At 43.4% G+C, this 20,856-nt stretch overlaps 2 protein-coding genes across 3 annotated transcripts; one reads left to right on the top strand and one right to left on the bottom strand.

Annotated features, from left to right (window-relative positions):
- Positions 1 to 565: 565 nt before the first annotated feature.
- LOC115133163 (oxysterol-binding protein-related protein 11-like) lies at positions 566 to 11,307 on the bottom strand. Of its 2 annotated transcripts, none has more exons than XM_029666122.2 (13): positions 11,227 to 11,307; positions 10,246 to 10,314; positions 9,744 to 9,919; positions 9,244 to 9,323; positions 7,856 to 8,056; positions 7,278 to 7,479; positions 5,987 to 6,129; positions 5,421 to 5,555; positions 4,266 to 4,743; positions 3,924 to 4,110; positions 3,371 to 3,553; positions 3,020 to 3,173; positions 566 to 2,626 (listed from the first exon to the last, which is right to left on the bottom strand). In XM_029666122.2, exons 1-13 carry the CDS (start codon positions 11,259 to 11,261, stop codon positions 2,570 to 2,572), a joined length of 2,100 nt encoding a protein of 699 aa, XP_029521982.1. In that variant the 5' UTR covers positions 11,262 to 11,307; the 3' UTR covers positions 566 to 2,569. The 2 variants fall into 2 exon arrangements, with proteins under 2 accessions (XP_029521982.1, XP_029521974.1); XM_029666114.2 differs by lacking the exon at positions 11,227 to 11,307 and adding an exon at positions 10,661 to 11,102.
- A 209-nt stretch (positions 11,308 to 11,516) lies between these two features.
- Positions 11,517 to 18,393, top strand: LOC115133174 (glycerol-3-phosphate dehydrogenase [NAD(+)], cytoplasmic-like). Its single transcript, XM_029666135.2, has 8 exons — positions 11,517 to 11,606; positions 11,933 to 12,110; positions 13,732 to 13,872; positions 14,154 to 14,292; positions 14,419 to 14,531; positions 14,756 to 14,989; positions 17,309 to 17,415; positions 17,783 to 18,393. The coding sequence occupies exons 1-8, from the start codon at positions 11,566 to 11,568 to the stop codon at positions 17,877 to 17,879; spliced, it is 1,050 nt and encodes a 349-aa protein (XP_029521995.2). The 5' UTR covers positions 11,517 to 11,565; the 3' UTR covers positions 17,880 to 18,393.
- Positions 18,394 to 20,856: the final 2,463 nt, after the last annotated feature.

The following is a 20,856-nucleotide window of genomic DNA, read 5'->3' as shown; positions in this document are numbered from 1 at the left end:
GAAGGACATCAAACAAGTCTGAGATGCACATTTTATAACTTCCACCTGTGAGTGGCAACGACAGTTCTTGGGCGATGAGGATATGACTACCAATATTGTTTATAGTTGAACTTTCAATGTGAACACCGCAAGACAATCACTGCACAACTGGGCTCCTATCAAAGTTTGGTGGAGGGATAACCTCAATATCTTAATCTGGCCTGTATCAATAAACTCGTTCACATCTTTTTCCCATTCCCACACTTTAGTAGTGGTTCATTCTGATTTAGAACAAAAATAATATTTGAGTGTGTGCTTCTCATGAGGGATTCGAAATTCTCCCCAACCTAAACTGTTAGCCAAACACAAAATGTAAAGAAATGTACAAAATGTATTGATTGTGGCACACTACACACCCATTTGAAGAGTATTGAGATGCACCCGTTGTCAGCAAGGAATCCACTTTAAAAATACTGAGCAGTTTTATGATTGAAGTAATACAGTCAATAAGGAAAATGTATCGGGTTACCAAATATTACTCTGTATGAGCAGCTATTTTCTTGGGGCGAAAGAGTTAACACGATACTCAATTGATAGGCAATTTATTTAATCAGTCATTACCACACATATCTTAGTCTACAAGGAGTCATGTTTCCTTCAATGTCAGTGCATTTCACAAGTCAGCAAGACAAACAAGTAATATTCCAAACCAAGTCGACGTGTAAAACACCATTCAGGGGTCTGCGCTACTAATGTCTTTCTTCAAAACAGGAAAGAGCGCAACAAATACCCCAAAACTAATCAATATTTACATACGATCGCATCATTCATAACAGTGACAGGGAAACAAACAGGGCTGGATGACAGAACTCGCACGCAGGGCATATGCCCCGGGGTCCTCGACCTCAACGGGTCGCTTCCCCTTGGAGGTCAGGGGCCCCCAGATATCATATGTAGAATTGCCCAAAATGAGCTTTAAAACAGCTAAATGTACTCAGGCCAAAATGTGTAGAACAGCAGTGTGAAACTGCTATGAATTAGCTGACTTCCAAATGCAGTCATCCATCCCTGGGGGGGTATGCTATAATCTTGGACTGGAAGAAGCACATAGGAAGAGATTGCTTAAGGCACCATGACATGGAGAGAGTAGGTTATCAATGCGGAGTTAAAAATCACATCCCATGCTTCAAGCAGGTCTTCTCTTTGCATTCTACCTATCAAAAAAGGGTTGGGGACACCTTTCCAGGCTGATATTGACTGCATTAGTGTTCATGAGACTCCACTTCTGTGTATTTTACATACATTTGGGGAGGGGAATGACAATTTGAGAACCGTAGCTTTTGAAAAGAAACACCGCGAGGGTACAATCTCATTCAAAACCAACAAATAAGGTGACGATAGTAGTTATATTCTGTTCTCCAAATCAGAACAGACTGACTGAGATATCCAGGAGGTTAACATTCATTCTTAAACAGAAAAATAAGTAAAACATTTGTTTGCATATGAAAACAAATGAATTTGGTTAAAAGCTTTAACAAAACATTAAATTGTGGAATTCAGACATAGTAACCAGAGTATAATACTTGCAGTACACAAAGGGGGAAAAAAAGACATTGCTCATCATGTGTTCCATTTTCCAAAATTCCTCAAGCAAGGAAGGAGAACTATATCCCTTTGGGACTGAGAAAGAAATGATTGTGACTTTATCATACATCTCATATCAACAAATGCATTCACTTTGCGGGCCTAAATCATTAAAATACTACCTGTATCATGCCAAGCCTTGTCATTCATTCTGAACGATGGAATCATCCAAATGGAGACGTCTGAGCAAAACCAAAAGGAGTAATGTCATTCGTTACCTACAGTATGAATTCAGGAACATTGTCCCCATTTTAAACTTGTTCATTGTAGTGATAGGTTGTGTGCGTCTTCTCCAAGCTGTGTCATTAGGCACCAAACGGAATTAAACTCACTGAAACAGGGAGGGACTGTATGCACATATCCAATAAGAACTCATTTTCCATTGTAATGCGTTTAAAAAAAAAAACATTGTCACATACCCTAATGAACATGACCCCGGGTCTTGCCAATCACGTCCCAAAGTATGGCTATCCAGTTCACACCTTCGAACGTCAATTGTGTACTTTGAAAGATGCACTTCGATTCTCGGTCTCGTGTGCGACGTCACTGTAAAACAAAACAAACCTCCCTCTGCTGAACCGTGATTCTTGAACACTTGAAACAATCCAAACGAGCGCGGCGTCATACGGTTGTTAAGGCGGCGTAAACGGAGTACCTTTTTATCTGTACAAGGAGAAATGTCCTCATTCAGAGTCGATTATACAAAAAGTCATCATCAGCACAAAAGCCTGTACAGCGAGCGTGAGATGAAACTATATAGCCTGTCGTCACGTTATAGGGCTTCCCCAATACTTTTGCATCCGTATGCATGCAAGTGGAGGTCGTGCTTTACCTCGACCGTTTAGGACATAACCCCACACACACTCGCGCGCACACAAACCAAAAGAGATCGTCAGTCTCGTGGCTACACCCGTTATTGATGATGGGATCTCGCTGACCGGTAGGACTAAGTTTTCAGAGTGGGTGCTTTCCACAGTGGTTTGTGATACATCCAGCCTTCGCCCTAGCACAGAAAGAAGACAATAGAAAACATGACAAAAAAATAAAAAGTACAATCTGTGAGATTTCCGATTACTCAATTGTCATTTCAACTTATAAAATGTCTGAAAGAAGAGAATCCATTATAAATATCCATATTAAAATCAATTTATTCCTGAATATAAACTGTAAATGCCTCATTAGATATGTGTTCATTATCCTTGCATTCTTCTCAGAAATGTCGGTGTCAAAATGTCTGACCGCTTAACGAAACACAATAATAATAGAATGTTTCCCGAAGAAAATGTGTGCGCTTGCTTCAGCTGTACAACAGCATGTCTGCCCAAAGCTCCCCTAGGTCTTGCTGAAGCAAGCACGCTAAATACAAAAAGGTTTGTCAAGATGATGTCCTACGTACCTCGCTCTCAAAATATCTGGTCCTCCATGGGGTCTCGGTCTCGGTGCGGTGTCTCTCCTCGGCCCTCTGTCTCTCCTCCAGGATCCTCTTGTACTCCGTGGCCTTCTCAATGTCTTTCTGACGTAGCGACTCAGTCACGTGCTGCCACAGGCGCCTAAAAAAACCCCAGAGTGATCTATTTGTATCATGACTATTAAATGGGACAAGACACAATAAATCAACAATACAGAGGTGACAGCGCCAGAATTAACTAAACATCTTATTCTACAGTCCTCATTTATGCCACAACCTCACATGAAAGCAAATCTGAGCATATTAATGCAAATCTGAATTTACTTTTTTTTGTCTAACCTTGATTCAGTTGGTCCTTGCTTGTTGTTGGGGCGCACCCGCTTCTTGGTGACGGGCAGCTTGGTGACGTCCACCATGCGCGTGTCGCCGTTCTGGTAGCTGAACTCGAGCACGCCGTTCCACTCGCCCTGCACGCGGCACACCACTGCGTTGGTAGCGTTGTGCTTTACCTCCGCCGTCACCCTGCGTGAGGCGCCACAAGAGCAGAAGGACACATGGCCAACGATATCAACCAACACAGCCTCTCCACGCAAACTATGCAAAACAATTTGAGGTCACTTCAATCCAAAGAGTTGTGGCTTTTGTACATTTTTCAAACACACTAACTCAATATCAATGCATCTTTATTTAGCCAGGATAATCCACTCCTCAACAGTCACTGTGTTCCAGGGAGTTCTAGGATCCATAAAAAATAGTTTAAATCTAAAAACACATAACATGGAAATTACTTTATGAAGTTGTAACGGCACAGGGTCATAAAGCCAAAGCAACAATTTATTGACAGCATTAGAAATTCCTCTGCAGGTGTGTGCGAGCTCTGAGGGGCACTCACTTGTGCAGTTTGCCTCCGTAGAAGGGTTTGGTCTGGAAGGTGATGACTGCGGAGTATCCCGACTTGGTGCAGTTCACATTTACCTTTCCCCCCAATTCCACCCAGGGCACGGTTAGGATGGAGCGGGCGTAGGCACAGGGCAGCGTGAACGTGTACTCCTCGTCATGCTCCAGCAGGTATAGGCAGCCTACACATACAGATTACATTATGGTTTATATCCTGTTAGTATTAGACAGATGCATATTACAGACCATTTTTAGCCAGGGGTTTAGCACCAACCACTCTGGTGCTAGCATGCACAGACGGTGCAATAATCGATACCCAGTCTCTGGCCGGCCTTACCTTCCCCGATCATGGACACCCCGATAGACATGCCCATGAACTTGCTCTTGGTCCACACGTGGGTGTTGACGCACATCTGCCTCTCGGGGCACTCGGCATAGAAGCCCGACACGGGTGGGTGGTGGGACACCTGCTCAGCCACGAAGCGCAACTGGTAACTGCCGTTCTCCCCCTCGGTGGTGGGGCTTCCCTGGGGAGGAGAGGAGAGCGAGGGGGCATCCTTGGCCGGTTCCCCTGACCTGGGCACCTTCCAGGAGCAGTGGAAGCTCTCGCCGATGATGGGGTTGTAGGGCTTCTTGGCGATGGCGCCCTTGCGGCCTTCGTGGAAGGAGGTGAGGTAGTACTCGACGAAGCACACCATGCGCTCCTCGGGCCCTTGGCCGTCTGTGATGGCTACGAACAGGTCCGGGTGGGACATGAAGTCAGCGTACATCTCTAGCAAGGAGCGCTTCTCCAGGATGAAGGTGGGCAGCACCACCTGAGGAGACAGAACTATTTATGACCTTTAACAAAGCAGGTGAGTTGACAACTGTTCAATAACCTAGTGTGTGATCTATAATGACATGTAGCTATGAGGTAAAGATGATTTTAAAGAAATCTTCCATTTTAATTTGAGGTCATTGAGAACACATTCACTTTATGACTTGACTAACCACCATCCGACACCCAACGGGCTTTGAGCCTACACTAGCTGCTGCTAACCATGGGAAACTGAATTTCACTGAAGTAGAGCTGGGACAATGACCGAAAATTATCAACACCGATCACTTAGTGCAGGAATTTTGTAACCTATACTAGAGAAATGTGAAGTTTGAAACAAAATAAGTTTGCTAATATGGAGGATTGTTAATGGGAAAACTGATGTCTAAAACTATCAAACTAGTAGTATTAGTTTAAAAGATAATACCAATAAAAACTGGTGCACATTAACTTTAAAACGTATCATTCTATTTATTGTTATCGCATCAATTCGTCACTCAGGAACGAAACGACAAACCGATGCATTTCTTAACCCCAATAATTCAGTCCTTTACAATAGCCAATCAGAGGACGGGAAACAAGACACTAGTATGGTCTGTCTAGCTGGGACTTGGTCCAGCCCGATGTATGTTTCAGGCTGTGTCCGGGGGTGCAGCTTTGTGAAACTAGACCTACCCGTGTGAGGTCCATGCCCAGCTTGAGCTGCGAGAGCAGGTGTAGGACAACACTGCGCTCCTCCTCCACCGCCACCAGTTCCTCCTCCTTTTCCGTGAAGGCGTCCTCCACCTCATCCTCCCCGTCAATCTCCTCCTGCCAGGGGATACAATATTTACTTTGAGAACAACAAAAGTTGTGGCTTGCATCTTGAAAAACAGTCAAGCTGAAGCACCAACAACAAAAAGCCATGATTGAAAATAAAAAGGCCTTTATTTAGTTATATTTACCATCCCCATCCTCATCTGACCATGAACACGTTGTTAGATAGACAAACATGGCCCTTTCCAGCACAGTTCCAGTAACTGCTGGATGCGTAACCAGGCCACCTTCATTCAGAAAGTCTAAGAGTATCAGTGCTGATCTAGGATCTGTTTTTCCTTTTAGATCATAATGAATATGATTATATGGATGATCCTAGATCAGCACTCCTACTCAGAGCTTGATACATACAGCCTCAGGTCAGTAGACTTTGGCTTGATAGTGTGAAAAGCCCTTTTGGGTCTTGCAATGTTCTGTGTCCTTACCCCAGAGAAACTGCAGGGCTCCGTGGCACTCAGCTCCAGGAGGCCGCGCTCCAGGAGTCCGCCCTCAGTGCTGAAGCTGTCCAAGGGCCCGCCGTTCTTCAGGATGTCAGGCAGCTTGGGCTCCAGCCACTCGATGGTGGGCCCTGTAACAATTGACACAGCGGCCTTCAGCTCAGAGGTACTCATGCTAGGCTACAAGGCTACACTACGAGGCCACTTAACTACCGGATCAAAACTAGGTTGTATGCAGCGACCATTCAAAAAAACACCCAGGCTGGCTAGATGGGGTGGCTGGCTGGCTTGTTCCTCTGACAGTTCCCCAGGACCACAGGATGGAGACGTTAACCCGATCCCCGGTGAGTATCGAGATACGTTCCATGCCCCGCCAACAGGAAACGTCCTCGCCTGATTGGTGGGTTAGCATTAGGGTATTTCTATGGGTGTTTGGGAGGGAGGCGAGACCCATTCAAATTAGCATGGCCCACACAATCCTTGACAACTTTTCCTGATTGGCTAGTCCCCAGGTTCAGTCCTGTTCGTGGGCCTAATGAAATATGGATGCCAAGTAACAAGATCTCTTACGATCTCCTACGTCAAACTGGGAACTTGTGACGGATTTTCCCCGTTTCCCCTATTCCACAATGTCTGGTTGGCTCTGTCAAAAGAAATGGCTGAGATCTTAGCAGCCATACTGCTTTTGGTAAGTCTCTTGGCTGTCAGTATGGTGCTGTGTGAGCAAAAAGGAAGAAAGGTAGTTAATTGGGAGAGCTGTTATTACTCAGTTACCCAATGAGAGATCTGGTTACCACCCTAGACAGTCGGTAAGAATAAGTACCGCTCCTTCATAAATTATTGAAAATAATTCCACTGTCGGCTTTCGGAGTACATCTGGACTGGGAGGGTTTACATGTGCAATTCCATGATTTGTGAGGTAGAATTGTGCAAGCACATGATGGGTGTCTAGTACATGTCGCATACAAACTAAACACGACTAAAACCATTCTTGGAAACAACCCACCTTTAATCCATGTAGACTTCCATGGCTAACTTTGAGCAATGGGGCAAAGAAAAGGTAACTTAAACCGTTTCTACCTTGCTCTCTTCAGTGGTAAATTAACCTGCATCTAGAAGGCAAATCTGAGAAAGCCTGGCAATAAAGATCTAAAACTAGCCGTGCATGCACACAGATCCCCTTCTTTTCATTGGAGTTCATCCATAAATTAACACTCATTACTGTCACCAGTAGTGACCTTCTCCCCCTCCCCTCCAGGCCCCCAGCGGTCACCCTCACCTCCCAGGGAGCTCTTCTGGCGGGCCACCTGCTGCAGCTGCAGGATGTGCAGGCAATCGTTGAGGCAGTTCATGGTGGCCATGGAGGTGGCCTTGAGCATCAGCAGGTCCTGGTCCAGTGGGGAAAGGGGGCCCGCGGCCAGGGGCAGGCCCTCGATGGTCTGGATCAGGTCTCGGTGCTGGCCCTGGGCCTGGGTCATCATCTAGGAGTAAGAAGAGCGGAAGGAACCAGAGGAGTGCGTTGATATAGATTTATAAATGTGCTTACCGTATTCATCATTAGATTAAAACAAGAAGTCCCTGTAACCTAGTCCTAGATGAAAGGTCTTCATAAAATGACAAAAAAAAGCTGGGTCAAAAGACTAAGAGAATACCCTCGAAGACAAAACACATTTCAAATAAGGCAGAAGAGATATTCTTCTCTCTACCACCGGCTATTCCTGTTGAGACGCAAAGTTATTCAAAAAAACATTGATGGAAAATAAATACAAAACACAGAGAAAAAACTTAAAGCTATGCTAAACCCCAGTTCTATTTTGGTTCATAAGGTAATAGCTACCATCCCTATCCCCAGCCTACCTCTCTGGCGTCCAGCAGATGGTCAGGCAGCAGGGACCTCTTGGAGGAGTACAGCGAGGAGCCCTTGTGGAGCTGAGTCATGCTGAAGAAGGAGGCCGCGTTCTGGTTCTGGAGCTGGCTAGGTCTGCGCTGGGACAGGGGCGAGCTGGCGCTCCCTTGAGACGCCATGGAGTAGCTGCGAGACTTGGGCGGAGGGTTACTCTGGACAAAGACAGAACATATTTGTCATACAGTGCATCTCATCTGTGATAGGATGTTGTGAAAAGTATATTTTGATCATTTGAGCTTGTGGAATGTAAGTAAAGTTACCCCTAGACGCTGATATTGGGTCAGTTTAGCATTTCCCTCACTAATGGTTACAGCATAGAGATACAAGACTCATCTTTGTATCTGTGCCATTAGTGTGTGTGACAGCATGGGCAGTGACATTAAGGCTTAGTCCATTGTCTTCTTCAGCTGATTGCACTCAACTTATAGGAATCCCCACCAGTTGACTACTTTCAAAATGGTGGAAGCCCTCAATGGAAAAGTCCATGTTAAAACAAGTTATATCAATGATGAGTCCCCTCTCTATTAGTTACAGTTAGGATTGTGGGAGGGGAAGAGGATCCTAGATCTGTACCTAGGGGAATTTTAACCTATGGTGCCATCTTGTTTGTGACTATTTGTGTTACCTTACGGTGTCATGTCAATGTATAATGTAAAATGTTGATTGTCTTCAACTCAAGTGCTCAAGATGCGAGACGAATTAAGGCCAATAATGTGAAGTACTGAATCAAGTTATGGTTACGCCACAATTTATCCAAGAATAGAGATAGCATCATTCTTGTGGTTTGTCACATTCTGTCTTATCAATATTTCAATGGAAAGTGGAAATCTGTTAGGAAGGAAATCCCACTGAGTAATGCTGACTCACTGTCTTCAGCCAGGAAAGTAAGATCAAACCTGTTTGTTTTAGAAGGAAGTGTCACACCCGTTTGTCTGCTATGATGCAGCCAGGCGTGTCTTTGGCGAGTTACAACACTACACTCAAAGGCTGGCATCTAGGATGGTTTTGGCTCATAACTAAGCTAAATGAATAGTAGCTCGAGTTCCCCATCAATGTGTTCTCATTATCAAGCACAAACACTACTACATCTAATCTAAATACAAGACATCCCCTCTGCACTTCTGTTATGAAGCTCATGTTACAGGCAACCATGGACACAATCAATGGGATTGCATAACAAAACGAGCTAGTAGAGTGTTTGGATCAAGGGAAAACATTGTTGCGAGTGAGAAAGAGCTTGTGGTGGGGAGTGCGTGTGCCCGTCTGTGTACGCATGCATCTGTGTGTATATGAATCTGCGAAAGTGGGTGTGTGTCAGATGAAAAGACCTTGCCTTTACCTTCCCCATGGCCTCAGTGTGGTGCTGCGTGCAGATCTGCAGCCGGCTCACCCAGTGCTGTCTCTCTTTGGCATCCGTGGCTGGGACACACACACACACAACAGCACCACAGGGTCACACTCATTAGTGCACACCGTTGCAAAATGTTTTGCAACTGAACATGAGTTTCCTATTGGATATGTTCAGTTAGTGCATGCCTGTTTCGGTCAGCTTTCTTTAGTTTGAGAGCTCATTAGTGCAGCCGAGTGAATCTCTGCATGGATCAATAACGACAACGTTATCCCTCTCTTCATAAAGTCTTGGTCCAATAGTCTGACAGTGACTATGTGTGTATCTTGCCTGTCCAACGACTGACTGATGCATTTAGGATATAATAACATTGTGCTGAAATGCAAACATGTCCTGTAGTAGGCAACTCCTACAAGAGTGTCATGTTGTATGAGTTGTTGTAGCTGTTTTGATTGGTGAGTGTGAGAGACAATAGTGTGTGTGTGTTTTACCTCGGAGCTTGTATTGTTCCCCACTTATGGCGTTGACCGTGAAGGTGTGGGAGTCCTCGTCGCTGGGGGATATGACCGCCCCTGCCAAGGGGAGTGTCCCGCGAGGTTTCTGGGGCCTGGACTGCTCATTGACAAAGTACTCCAACAACCCTGCCTCATTGTTGAGGACAAAGAACCTGCACGAAGAGAAGAACGTTCAATCAAAAAGATTTACATTTGAGTAATTTAGCAGACGCTCTTATACAGAGCGACTTACATGAGAAAATAGGGTTGAGTGCCTTGCTCAAGGGCATATACAGATTTTTCATCTGGTCAGCTCAGGGATTCAAACTAGTGACCTTTTGGTTACTGGCCCAATGCCCTTGAGCTCAAGATGCTTGTTGGCAAAACATTGAATCTATTCAATAGTAGGTGTAGTCGATTTGATCATATTGTAAATACTTTTATTAAATGCACATAGCACTGTTTCATCAATGTTATTCAACCTGGGCTGGCCACTCACCTATATTGCCATCCTGTTACCAGGTTGGTGTATTTCATCAGGCAACCATCAATATTTTCCATGTGGTCACTGAACCGAGCAGAGATTGAGAAAATGATTGACAGTTAGCAACAACAAAAAAGCTAGTTATGCTACAATAACAGCAGTGGGTTGGCAAAGTTCAACTCCAAATGAACCTGTGATTCAACTCTGGCTAGCCTGTTAACTAATAACGAAGTCAGTAAACTCAGCTAAGAAAAGCTAGAAACCATAGCTGGCCAGCCAACTAACATTTGACCAAGGGCTTGCTAATTATAGTTACCAACTGAAGACGTGTTGCACTGCCTATTAGCCAAACACATCACTGCAGTTAACTAGGTTAGCCAGATATGGCTAAATCAGAGAATTAGCCTAGTTAACTAGACAGTCATCATACCTGTACTGCCAGCCTTTAGAACTCCCTCTCCCAGAACTACCAGGCATCCCTTTCTGGGGAAAGACATCCAGTTTCCCTTCACTGTCCGATATTCGTAGTGCACTGGCGGTTTCCCCTTGCATGGTCATAGCCAACGTTATAGTTAGCTAACAAGCTACAAACCGTGCCAGAAACGCTAGCCAGTTGGCTAGCTAGCTTCAGAGCTAGCCACACATCAAACGCTAGACTGATTTGCTAACTCGAAGGCCTTGTTCACAGATGGACTTTTTCTGTTTATGGCTTGACAAAACACATCGTTTTTCCATGAACGATAGCTATCTAAACGACTGATTAAGTCATCCATCACAACATATTCTTATAAAAACAGTGGCGTGCTAGGTTGTTAGCTTGGTGTTTACATGATCCAAATCGCTGCTAGCAGGCTTCACGATGACGCGGTCCTGAAGTCATGTGATTCAATTCCATGAAAGGACTTCCGTATTGGCAAAAAAGGGGGAATATTTTACCATACAACGTTTGTCGAATTCTACAAATGCAACCTATCTTCAAATATATCCTGCACATACCCCATCGAGCTACCGCCAGCATATATTCCAGTCATGTTGCATGACAGACAGTGAGAATTTTGTTTTTCCTCCGAGCTCTGCAAATCGAGAAAACTATAGGACTTTCTCCATGCATTAATGTTCGTCGTGGTGGCACACCCAGAATAACCCTACTGTTATCTAACACGTACAAACCTTTCCCTTCTTTTATAAACAAGTTTTTTTAAAAGGGCGGTGTGCTAAAAAAGAATGTGCTGCCCACACGACTATGGCGTATAAGGAAGTTATGGTTATAAACACGGCATTTTACTGATCTGTTAACACTGTTAAAGGAATCGTGCCTGCTACTCTACCTTAAAAATGCCTGCCAAGAAAGTGTGCATCGTTGGATCTGGAAACTGGTATATTTATGCGCTTTCTCTATTTGCATGTGCCTGCATTCGACAACATTGTATCGTCATTAATTCCACTGATTGATTCATAATGTAGCCAACTAAGTGCTGATATTTGGCTAAATTTACAACTTGCGTGTAGTTTCATAGAATATCAAACATAACGTTTGATTTACATTCATTGAATGTAGGTTTGGGGATATGCAAGCCATTCCGTGTACTGTTATAATCTGGTTATGGTACCCCCAGGATATATTTAGCATGTTCATTTTGCGACTGGGATTTTGTAATGGTGTTATTTCATTGCCCTTCAATCTGTTTTCATCATCTCCTAGGGGCTCTGCGATAGCCAAAATCGTCGGTCACAATGCAAAGAGATCCAACAGGTTTGACCCCATTGTCAACATGTGGGTGTTTGAAGAGATGGTCGAAGGCAAAAAGTTAACAGAAATCATCAACACAGAGCATGAGAACGTCAAATACCTACCGGGTCACAAGCTTCCCAAAAATGTGGTAGGTATTGTGTTTTGTTTTAATAAGATATTTTTTTGCCTCAAGATTACAAATCATTGAGTTGGGCAATACATCGGACTTAACATGATCTCCTATCTCCGGACATGCTTTGTGGTTGTGTAAAAGGACACACACAGATAAGGTGAGTGAAGTTTGACCTATACAGAGCTAACAACATGTTCTCAAGAACCCAAGGCATTAACAAGGCATTCTGCCTTATCCCTAGGGTTCTCAGCTATAAACACCGTTTACCGGTGGGCCCATTTAAACTACAATCCCATCTCTTTGTTTTAAAGTTTAGAAAACGCCAATAATCATTGCTTGCAATGCGGTTTTTGAAACATGGAATAATCTTTCATATCAGTGAGAAATAATCTTTCAAATATAAAAGATAACGCTTACTGTATCAGGTTTGCACAGAACCATAGGGCTGTGTGTATGCGCAGTATGGGATCAATATCATGCCAAATGTGTTCTTCCAGACCACAAACTACATTTCCTTTCCAGTTACACACAGGTGTTCAAGCACGCTAATTAGCACAGGTGGTCTTCTCTGCCTTCCATCGGTCTTCCTTAAAAAAGTGCTTGTAACATGGCCATGTGGGAACACAAACCCTAACCGTATAAAATAGTGCTGGTGTAAGAAATCTATACAGTTGCATGTCAGGATATTACTTTTGACAATATATCATGTAGTTTTGAAAATATCACAATATGATTTTTTTTGCTAGTTGTTTGTAGCTAAACCAAAACTCCAGTACTTTTCCTTCATAGCTTGTATCTCCATCTTCTTTTTAAATAGGGAGCCAATTTGTTTTCAGCAGTTTTATTCCCATGACTAAACTTGTTTTCTCATGTTCTTGCTTGTTCCACTGCATTTATGATTAACAGTTTGGAACGTTGAATCGCAATAAAATCACAGTGTCGAATCGCAATACATAGAAATGTGAGAATCGCAATACATATCGTATTGGCACCTAAATATTGTGATAATGTGGCATTGTGAGGTCCCTGGAAATTCCCAGACATACTATAAAGGTGTGTATGAAATTTACACTTTAGGTTTTTGGGTAATTATTTCTCGCTGCTATATATTTCCCAAACCGTACCGCAAGCGATGCATGTTAACGTTCAAAATGAACATCGAGGCTCTTAACAAAAACTCCCCCAGCCAGAATATACCTTCATGAATAGATTCTAAAGGTAGTTGGCATCTTTGAGTGGCCTACCAGTCTGACATACCTTGCTTTCCACTGTGTCAAAACGTAATGTGTGTATTATTGTATCCAGCCGCCCCTTATGTCAATTCCTTAACCGACCATGTAACAAAATAACATTACATAACGTCTTGTAATCACAGGAGGTTGGTGGCACCTTGATTGGGGAGGACGGGATCATGGTAATGGCTGGAGCGGGAAAAAAATGGAAGGGCATCAAACCCATGGTCTCTACGTGTTTGACCGCATTGCGTTCGCTCCGTTCCAGCCATTGATTATGAGCCGTCCTCCCCTCAGCAGCCTCCACTGCGTAATGTAGATTCACGATAAATGCTACTACATAGTAACATCCATCATGAATAGTACAGTGTATCATGCTATCTTTTCACGCTCCGGTTTACCAGGTTGCTGTTCCAGAAATCACAGAAGCGGTGAAAGGGACCAGCATACTGATCTTTGTCATTCCACATCAGTTCATTGGGAGGCTATGTGATCAGATGAAACCTCATATTGCACAGGGAACCATTGGGATATCCCTCATCAAAGTAATGTCATTTACCTCTTTTTCACACCAGCTCTCACTTAGAAAAAACATTGCTAAAATCTATACAATTTATAAGTCTGACTTTACTCTGGCTTCTTATCACTCAGGGAAAGTCTCAGCTGTATGAATTTATCATCATGGCTATGATTTTTACACTCATTATGTAACAGCAGCCTAGTCAAAAAATGCAGCCACCCAAATGCTGGTAACTAGGGTTATATGTTACAAAATGAGTGATAGAAGGCAGCCTAAGATCTCTTTTCTGCCCTGATGCCTATTCAGGGCATCGATGAAGGTCCCGAGGGCTTGAAGCTCATTTCTGACATCATCCGTGAGAAACTGGAAATTGAGGTTAGTGTCCTGATGGGGGCCAACATTGCCAACGAAGTGGCTGATGAGAAGTTCTGTGAGACCACAATTGGTAAGACATTTTTAGATAATATTATCTACACTTTTGCTGTAATGTTTTGTGTCCTCGCTTGTGTGGCAACTCCCACTGATGCAGTTACCTGATGTGTACCTTGACTTTCTATCACTACCTAAACAGGAGCTAAGAATGAAGCAAACGGACATATCTTTAAAGAGCTGCTGCAGACTCCCAATTTCAGGATCACCGTGGTGCAGGAGAGTGACACCGTAGAACTCTGTGGGGCTCTCAAGGTAGAAATGACATTTCAACTCAAAGAGAACAACTTTTGCTACATATAGTTACATCGTTAACGTAACTTACACATAAGGCCTATGTTTCGTTGCAATGCACCTCTGTTTTATTTGCTCACATTGTCAAATAATTCTTTACAAACCATGAATCATAATATTGCTACAAAAAGAGTAGAAAACTGCAGATAACACTTATGGTTCCTTTCCCACTCTCTCCTTCCCAGAATATTGTAGCGGTAGGCGCTGGGTTCTGTGACGGTCTGGGCTTTGGGGACAACACCAAGTCTGCGGTGATCCGGCTGGGGCTGATGGAGATGATCGCCTTCACCAAGCTGTTCTGTAAGGGCCAGGTGTCCTCCGTGACCTTCCTGGAGAGCTGTGGGGTCGCCGACCTGATCACCACCTGCTACGGGGGGCGCAACCGCAAGGTGGCCGAGGCCTTCGCCAAGACGTCCAAGGTGACATATCTAGACAAATACGACTCAAGGATGTGACTCTGCTGTGACCAGTACAACTTTCACCTGTTTTGTCTGGTTGATAACAGTTAAGATTTTACTTCAAGAAACCAATGGAATGTTTGTGTGTGGATTAGAGGTCGACTGATTATGATTTTTCAACGGCGATACAGATTATTGGAGGACAAAAAAAGCCAACACCGATTTAATTGGCCTATTTTTAAATTTTATTTGTGATAATGACAATTACAACAATACTGAATGAACACTTATTTTAACTTAATATAATACATCAATAAAATCAATTTAGCCTCAAATAAATTATGCAACATGTTCAATTTGGTTTAAATAATGCAAAACAAGAAAGTAAAAGTGCAATATGTGCCATGTAAGAAAGCTAACGTTTAAGTTTCTTGCTCAGAACATGAGAACATATGAAAGCTGGTGGTTCCTTTTAACATGAGTCTTCAATATTCCCAGGTAAGAAGTTTTAGGTTGTAGTTATTCTAGGAATTATAGGACTATTTCTCTCTATACCATTTGACTATTGGATGTTCTTATAGGCACTTTAGTATTGCCAGTGTAACAGTATAGCTTCTGTACCTCTCCTCGCTCCTACCTGGGCTCGAACCAGGAACACATCGACAACAGCCACCCTCGAAGCAGCGTTACCCATGCAGAGCAAGGGGAACAACCACTCCAAGTCTCAGAGCGAGTGACGTTTGAAACGCTATTAGCGCGCACCCCGCTAACTAGCGAGCCATTTCACATCGGTTACACGAGCCTAATCTCGGGAGTTGATAGGCTTGAAGTCATAAACAGCAGAGCTGCTGGCAAAACGCACAAAAGTGCTGTTTGAATGAATGCTTACGAGCCTGCTGCTGCCTACCACCGCTCCGTCAGACTGCTCTATCAAATCATAGAATTAATTATAACATAACACACAGAAATGCCAGCCTTAGGTCATTAATATGGTCGAATCCGGAAACTATCATCTTGAAAACAAGACGTTTATTATTTCAGTGAAATACGGAACCGTTCCGTATTTTATCTAACGGGTGGCATCCATCAGTCTAAATATTCCTGTTACATTGCACAACCTTCAATGTTATGTCATAATTACGTAAAATTCAGGCAAATTAGTTCGCAATGAGCCAGGCGGCCCAAACTGTTGCATATACCCTGACTCTGCGTGCAATGAACGCAAGAGAAGTGACACAATTTCACCTGGTTAATATTGCCTGCTAACCTGGATTTCTTTTAGCTAAATATGCAGGCTTAAAAATATATACTTCTATGTATTGATTTTAAGAAAGGCATTTGTGTTTAGGTACACGTTGGAGCAACGACAGTCCTTTTTCGCGAATGCATCGATTATATGCAATGCAGGACACGCTAGATAAACTAGCAATATCATCAACTGTGTGTAGTTATAACTAGTGATTTTGATTGATTAAGTTTAATGCTAGCTAGCAACTTACTGCATTCGCGTAACAGGTGAGCTCCTCGTGAGGCAGGTGGTTAGAGCGTTGGACTTGTTTTTTATTTATTTTATTTATCTGTTATTTTACCAGGTAAGTTGACTGAGAACACATTATAATTTGCAGCAACAACCTGGGGATTAGTTACAGGGGGATGAATGAGCCAATTGTAAATTGAGGATTATTAGGTGACCATGATGGTTTGAGGGTCAGATTGGGAATTTAGCCAGGACACCGGGGTTAACACCCCTACTCTTACGATAAGTGCCATGGGATCTTTAATTACCTCAGAGAGTCAGGACACCCATTTAACGTCCCATCCGAAAGACGGCACCCTACACAGGGCAATGTCCCCAATCACTGCCCTGGGGCATTGGGATATTTTTTTTAGACCAGAGGAAAGAGTGCCTCCTACTGGCCCTCCAACACCACTTCCAGCAGCATCTGGTGTCCCATCCAGGGACTGACCAGGACCAACCCTGCTTAGCTTCAGAAGCAAGCCAGCAGTGGGATGCAGGGTGGTATGCTGCTGACTAGTTAACTGTAAGGTTGCAAGATTGAATCCCTGAGCTGACGAGGTAAAAATCTGTCGTTCTGCCACTGAACAAGGCAGTTAACCCACCGTTCCTAGGCCGTCATTGAAAATAAGAATGTGTTCTTAACTGACTTGCCTAGTTAAATAAAGATTAAATAAAGGTGTAAAAAAAAAATACAGATTTTCCGATTGTTATGAAAACTTGAAATCGGCCCTAATTAATCGGCCATTCCGATTAATCAGTCGACCTCTAGTGTGGATACATGCTTTAAGTAAAGTAACTAGCTATGTTGCATACTTCTCCAGTCTATTGAAGAGCTAGAGGCTGAGATGCTCAATGGCCAGAAGCTGCAAGGCCCACAAACCTCTGCTGAGGTGTTCAAAATTCTCAAGAAGAGAGACATGATCAGCAAGTGAGTACAAATGCTTTCACCTTAAAGCGAGACTCAGCGCTATGGCTTTGCTTGCTCTCACACAGAGTATCTGCGCCTGTGCACGTGTCCGCTTCACGCTGTTACAACATAATGGCTATGGGACCAAAATAGTGCTTCAACGCTCTTGTGGAAATTGGCCCGATGTTTTTGTTTACTTCGTGAATTGCTGAGCCTACCTTTTAATACATTTAATGACCTGAAAATGTTCCCCTACTCATTCACAACATAAATGTTCATCAAATTACCTGCAGGTATGAACTGAAGCTCTCCTCAACATATGTGTGAGTGCTGCTAATGGAACCACCTCTTGCTGCATTGAGATTTAGTGCAATGTTTTGTCTTGTAGGTTTCCGTTGTTTGCCTCTGTGTATCAGATCTGCTTTGAGGGTAAAGCTGTGCAGGAGTTTATCACATGTCTGCAGAACCACCCTGAACATATGTGATCACTCTGGAACCGGCAGCTACGGAACCTGCAGCCACGGAACCTGCAGCTCCTCCAATGGTGTCGAGTGAAGTTTCCCCTAGATGCTGATCTTGTCAGCATTCCCCTATGGTTAGGTTGGGATTGGAGAGGGGAAGCTGATCCTAGATCTGTATCTATAGGGAAACTTCACCCCCGGAGCCACTTCCATTAGCACCATCATACCATCAGAGGGCAGCAGTGCTGCATAAATGCTCATTATAATACTGTAACTACATTAAAATTTAACTGTAACCACAACATATTCCTTATCGTTTGATACTAAGTCTGAAGAACCACTACTTAACGTGCTTTGTCGAATATTCATATGTTTTGTGTTTTGATTGTGTATCAGCTTATCAACTAAAGCACTTGACAAATGTTAAGTAACCATTGTTGGTTACAAAAATGTTTTCTATTCATTTGACATTTTTACCATTTCTGGAACAAATATTCTCCCAAAAATTATTTTGATTAAAAAAAGAAATGTATTGTGATTGTTTTGTTTCACTTCATCTTGTCACATGGGGGCACGCTTACTCTAGCTGCAAGGAAATGGATGTCACTTGCCCTTTTTTTTTTTTTTTTTTTTACTTTGAAAGCCTTTCAGAGGATAACAGTGAACAATTACATTTTTGAAATAGTTAAGATGAGGGAGAAAGAACAAAGAGAAGTTTATTTGATTGTCTAATGTTGTCCGTGCTCATGTTTTGAAAGAAAATGAAAGATCATATTATATTTATTTTAATTAGATGTTCCCCTGATGAAATACAGATTGATTATGTTTAACTGATTGATCAGCTTTTAATAACAATTACATTTATCTAGTTCTTGCCTTCACTTCAAAGATGTCCTACTTATCCTAGAGAACACAGATGTAAATGTAGCACAGATATCCCACAAACCCTATTCCCGGGAGTCTTCTGTGACACAACCATATCAGACCCAGGATTAAAGAACAATCGTGGCCCTTGTCTCTCCGTCTCTTCTGGCCGTATCACAGTGAGAAGAACAGAGGCTTAGTGGGATAGCGAGTAATCAGCTAGGCCTTTAAATGTCCCATCAGATCAGAGGGACCTTGATGCTTCCATCCATCCCTCCACGCTTCCACCTTGTCAGTAGCCATGACGTGTCCAGCGGGGCAGCCCGGTTCACTCTTTCCTGGGTAACCTGATGAGGAGGAGGCCTCTTTTCTGGTTGACAGCTCCACAGACCTGGCTGCCCCAGATCCCACACATCCCTGGACATCAAAGAGCCCAATGGCAGGGAGACATGGAGATGGCAGAAGATGGACAGGCACCCTGTCCTCCACAGTTTCCCGTGGGACATGGGGCCCCAGGAGAGGACTTGCGTAGGTTCTTCCAGCAGGTTAGGCTCCCCCTCATCTCCGTTCACCTCCAACTGAACTGTCATCAGTGTTTTGATGTGAGAGCCTTGTGCAGGTTGAGACCCTGATCCTCTGTCACAAAGAGAATAGGTGCACATTCAGTACTGGGCCTGAAAGAGCAGCTTAATCACCATGGTAACTGCACTGAGGCCAACCAGTCCCTACACAACACTGTCCCGTTGTGAGAGAGAGTGAGTCTTGGACTCAGGAGGAGAATGTGAGCAAAACAGAGTGTGCGGTCCGGATAGTTCATGGTTGAGATATCACTGAGTCTGCATGCTGCTGACAAATACATCTACTTATCCAATTATAACAGAACAAGTTGACAGTGTGACTGACTGGGGTTCAAACTTGGCTCTGCTGGCTGACACAAGACTGTGTTAGCCTGCTGAGCTAAAGCCTAGGCATTCGCTTGAGGAACTAACACAAGTTGTCAAGCCTCAGGCAAGGTTACTCATTTAACCAGTGCGGTTCTGAACCACCTCTGTTACAGCATCAACAAATCAAGGCTGTCATTACATGAGGATTAATTCAACACTTTGCGATATTGAGTTACAACAAGTAGTGTTCGCTGTGATTTACTGCGTGTAATGAGGTGGGGTGAGTTATTCACAGTTGGTTGATCACACCTGTGTCTCACATGGATGGTTCTGTCAGTGTTCCTCCTCCAAATGTTTCCCCCAGGCCTTGCAAGCTCTATATGGGCCACCCTAGGCCCCAACCACCTGGCTCTCACAACCTTAGATTTATAACAGTCGTATAATTCTAGTTCTGTGTGAAGTCCCACACAGACTTTTGCAGAGGTTGATGGTTTTAAGTCCTCCCTTCTCTCAGTCTAGTTCTGTGTGAAATCCCATGCAGACTAGAATATCTGGCTGGGTAAGCTATATAAGCTGTGTCAAATAGGATGTATTTTCTTTCAAATACTTGATTATTTCACTTGTACTTCATCGAACACAGTGCGAAGGAAGCAAAGGAGTAGGGCAAACCTGCACCCTATACTTAAAATGTATGCACGCATGACTGTAAGTTGCTTTGGATAAAAGCGTCTGCTAAATGGCATATATTGTTATATTATAAACTGGGTGTTTAGAGCCCTGAATGCTGATGACAGCTGTGGTATATCAGACTGTATACCACGGGTATGACAAACATTTATTTTTACTGCTCTAATTATATTGATAACCAGTTTATATAATAGCAATAAGGCACCTCAGGGGTTTGCGGTATATGGGCAAAATACCACGGCTAAAAGCTGTGCGATGCGTCGTGCCTAAGAACAGCCCTTAGACATGGTATATTGGCCATATACAGTTGAAGTCGGAAGTTTACATATACCTTAGCCAAATACATTTAAACTCAGTTTTTCACAATTTCTGACATTTAATCTGAGTAAAAACACCAGAGCTGGTGTAACTGAGTCAGGTTTGTAGGCCTCCTTGCTCGCACACGCTTTTTCAGTCCTGCCTCAAATTTTCTATATGATTGAGGTCAGGGCTTTGTGATGGCCACTCAAATACCTTGACTTTGTTGTCCTTAAGCCATTTTGCCACAACTTTGGAAGAATGCTTGG

This window comes from Oncorhynchus nerka, linkage group LG2 (assembly GCF_034236695.1).
Source record: "Oncorhynchus nerka isolate Pitt River linkage group LG2, Oner_Uvic_2.0, whole genome shotgun sequence".
Taxonomy (NCBI): Eukaryota; Metazoa; Chordata; class Actinopteri; order Salmoniformes; family Salmonidae; genus Oncorhynchus; species Oncorhynchus nerka.
This window is presented reverse-complemented; position numbering and strand designations above follow the sequence as displayed.

Excerpts from the sequence above, each read along its gene's own strand:
- LOC115133163 (XM_029666114.2), bottom strand. The coding sequence starts at position 10,788 with ATGACCATGCAAGGGGAAACCGCCAGTGCACTACGAATATCGGACAGT. Across the intron at positions 7,480-7,855 it reads ATCTGCTGGACGCCAGAGAG|ATGATGACCCAGGCCCAGGG; the intron begins GTAGGCTGGGGA and ends TCTTACTCCTAG. Across the intron at positions 2,627-3,019 it reads CCAGATATTTTGAGAGCGAG|GGCGAAGGCTGGATGTATCA; the intron begins GTACGTAGGACA and ends TTTCTGTGCTAG.
- LOC115133174 (XM_029666135.2), top strand. The coding sequence starts at position 11,566 with ATGCCTGCCAAGAAAGTGTGCATCGTTGGATCTGGAAACTG. Across the intron at positions 13,873-14,153 it reads TTGGGATATCCCTCATCAAA|GGCATCGATGAAGGTCCCGA; the intron begins GTAATGTCATTT and ends ATGCCTATTCAG. Across the intron at positions 14,990-17,308 it reads CCTTCGCCAAGACGTCCAAG|TCTATTGAAGAGCTAGAGGC; the intron begins GTGACATATCTA and ends ATACTTCTCCAG.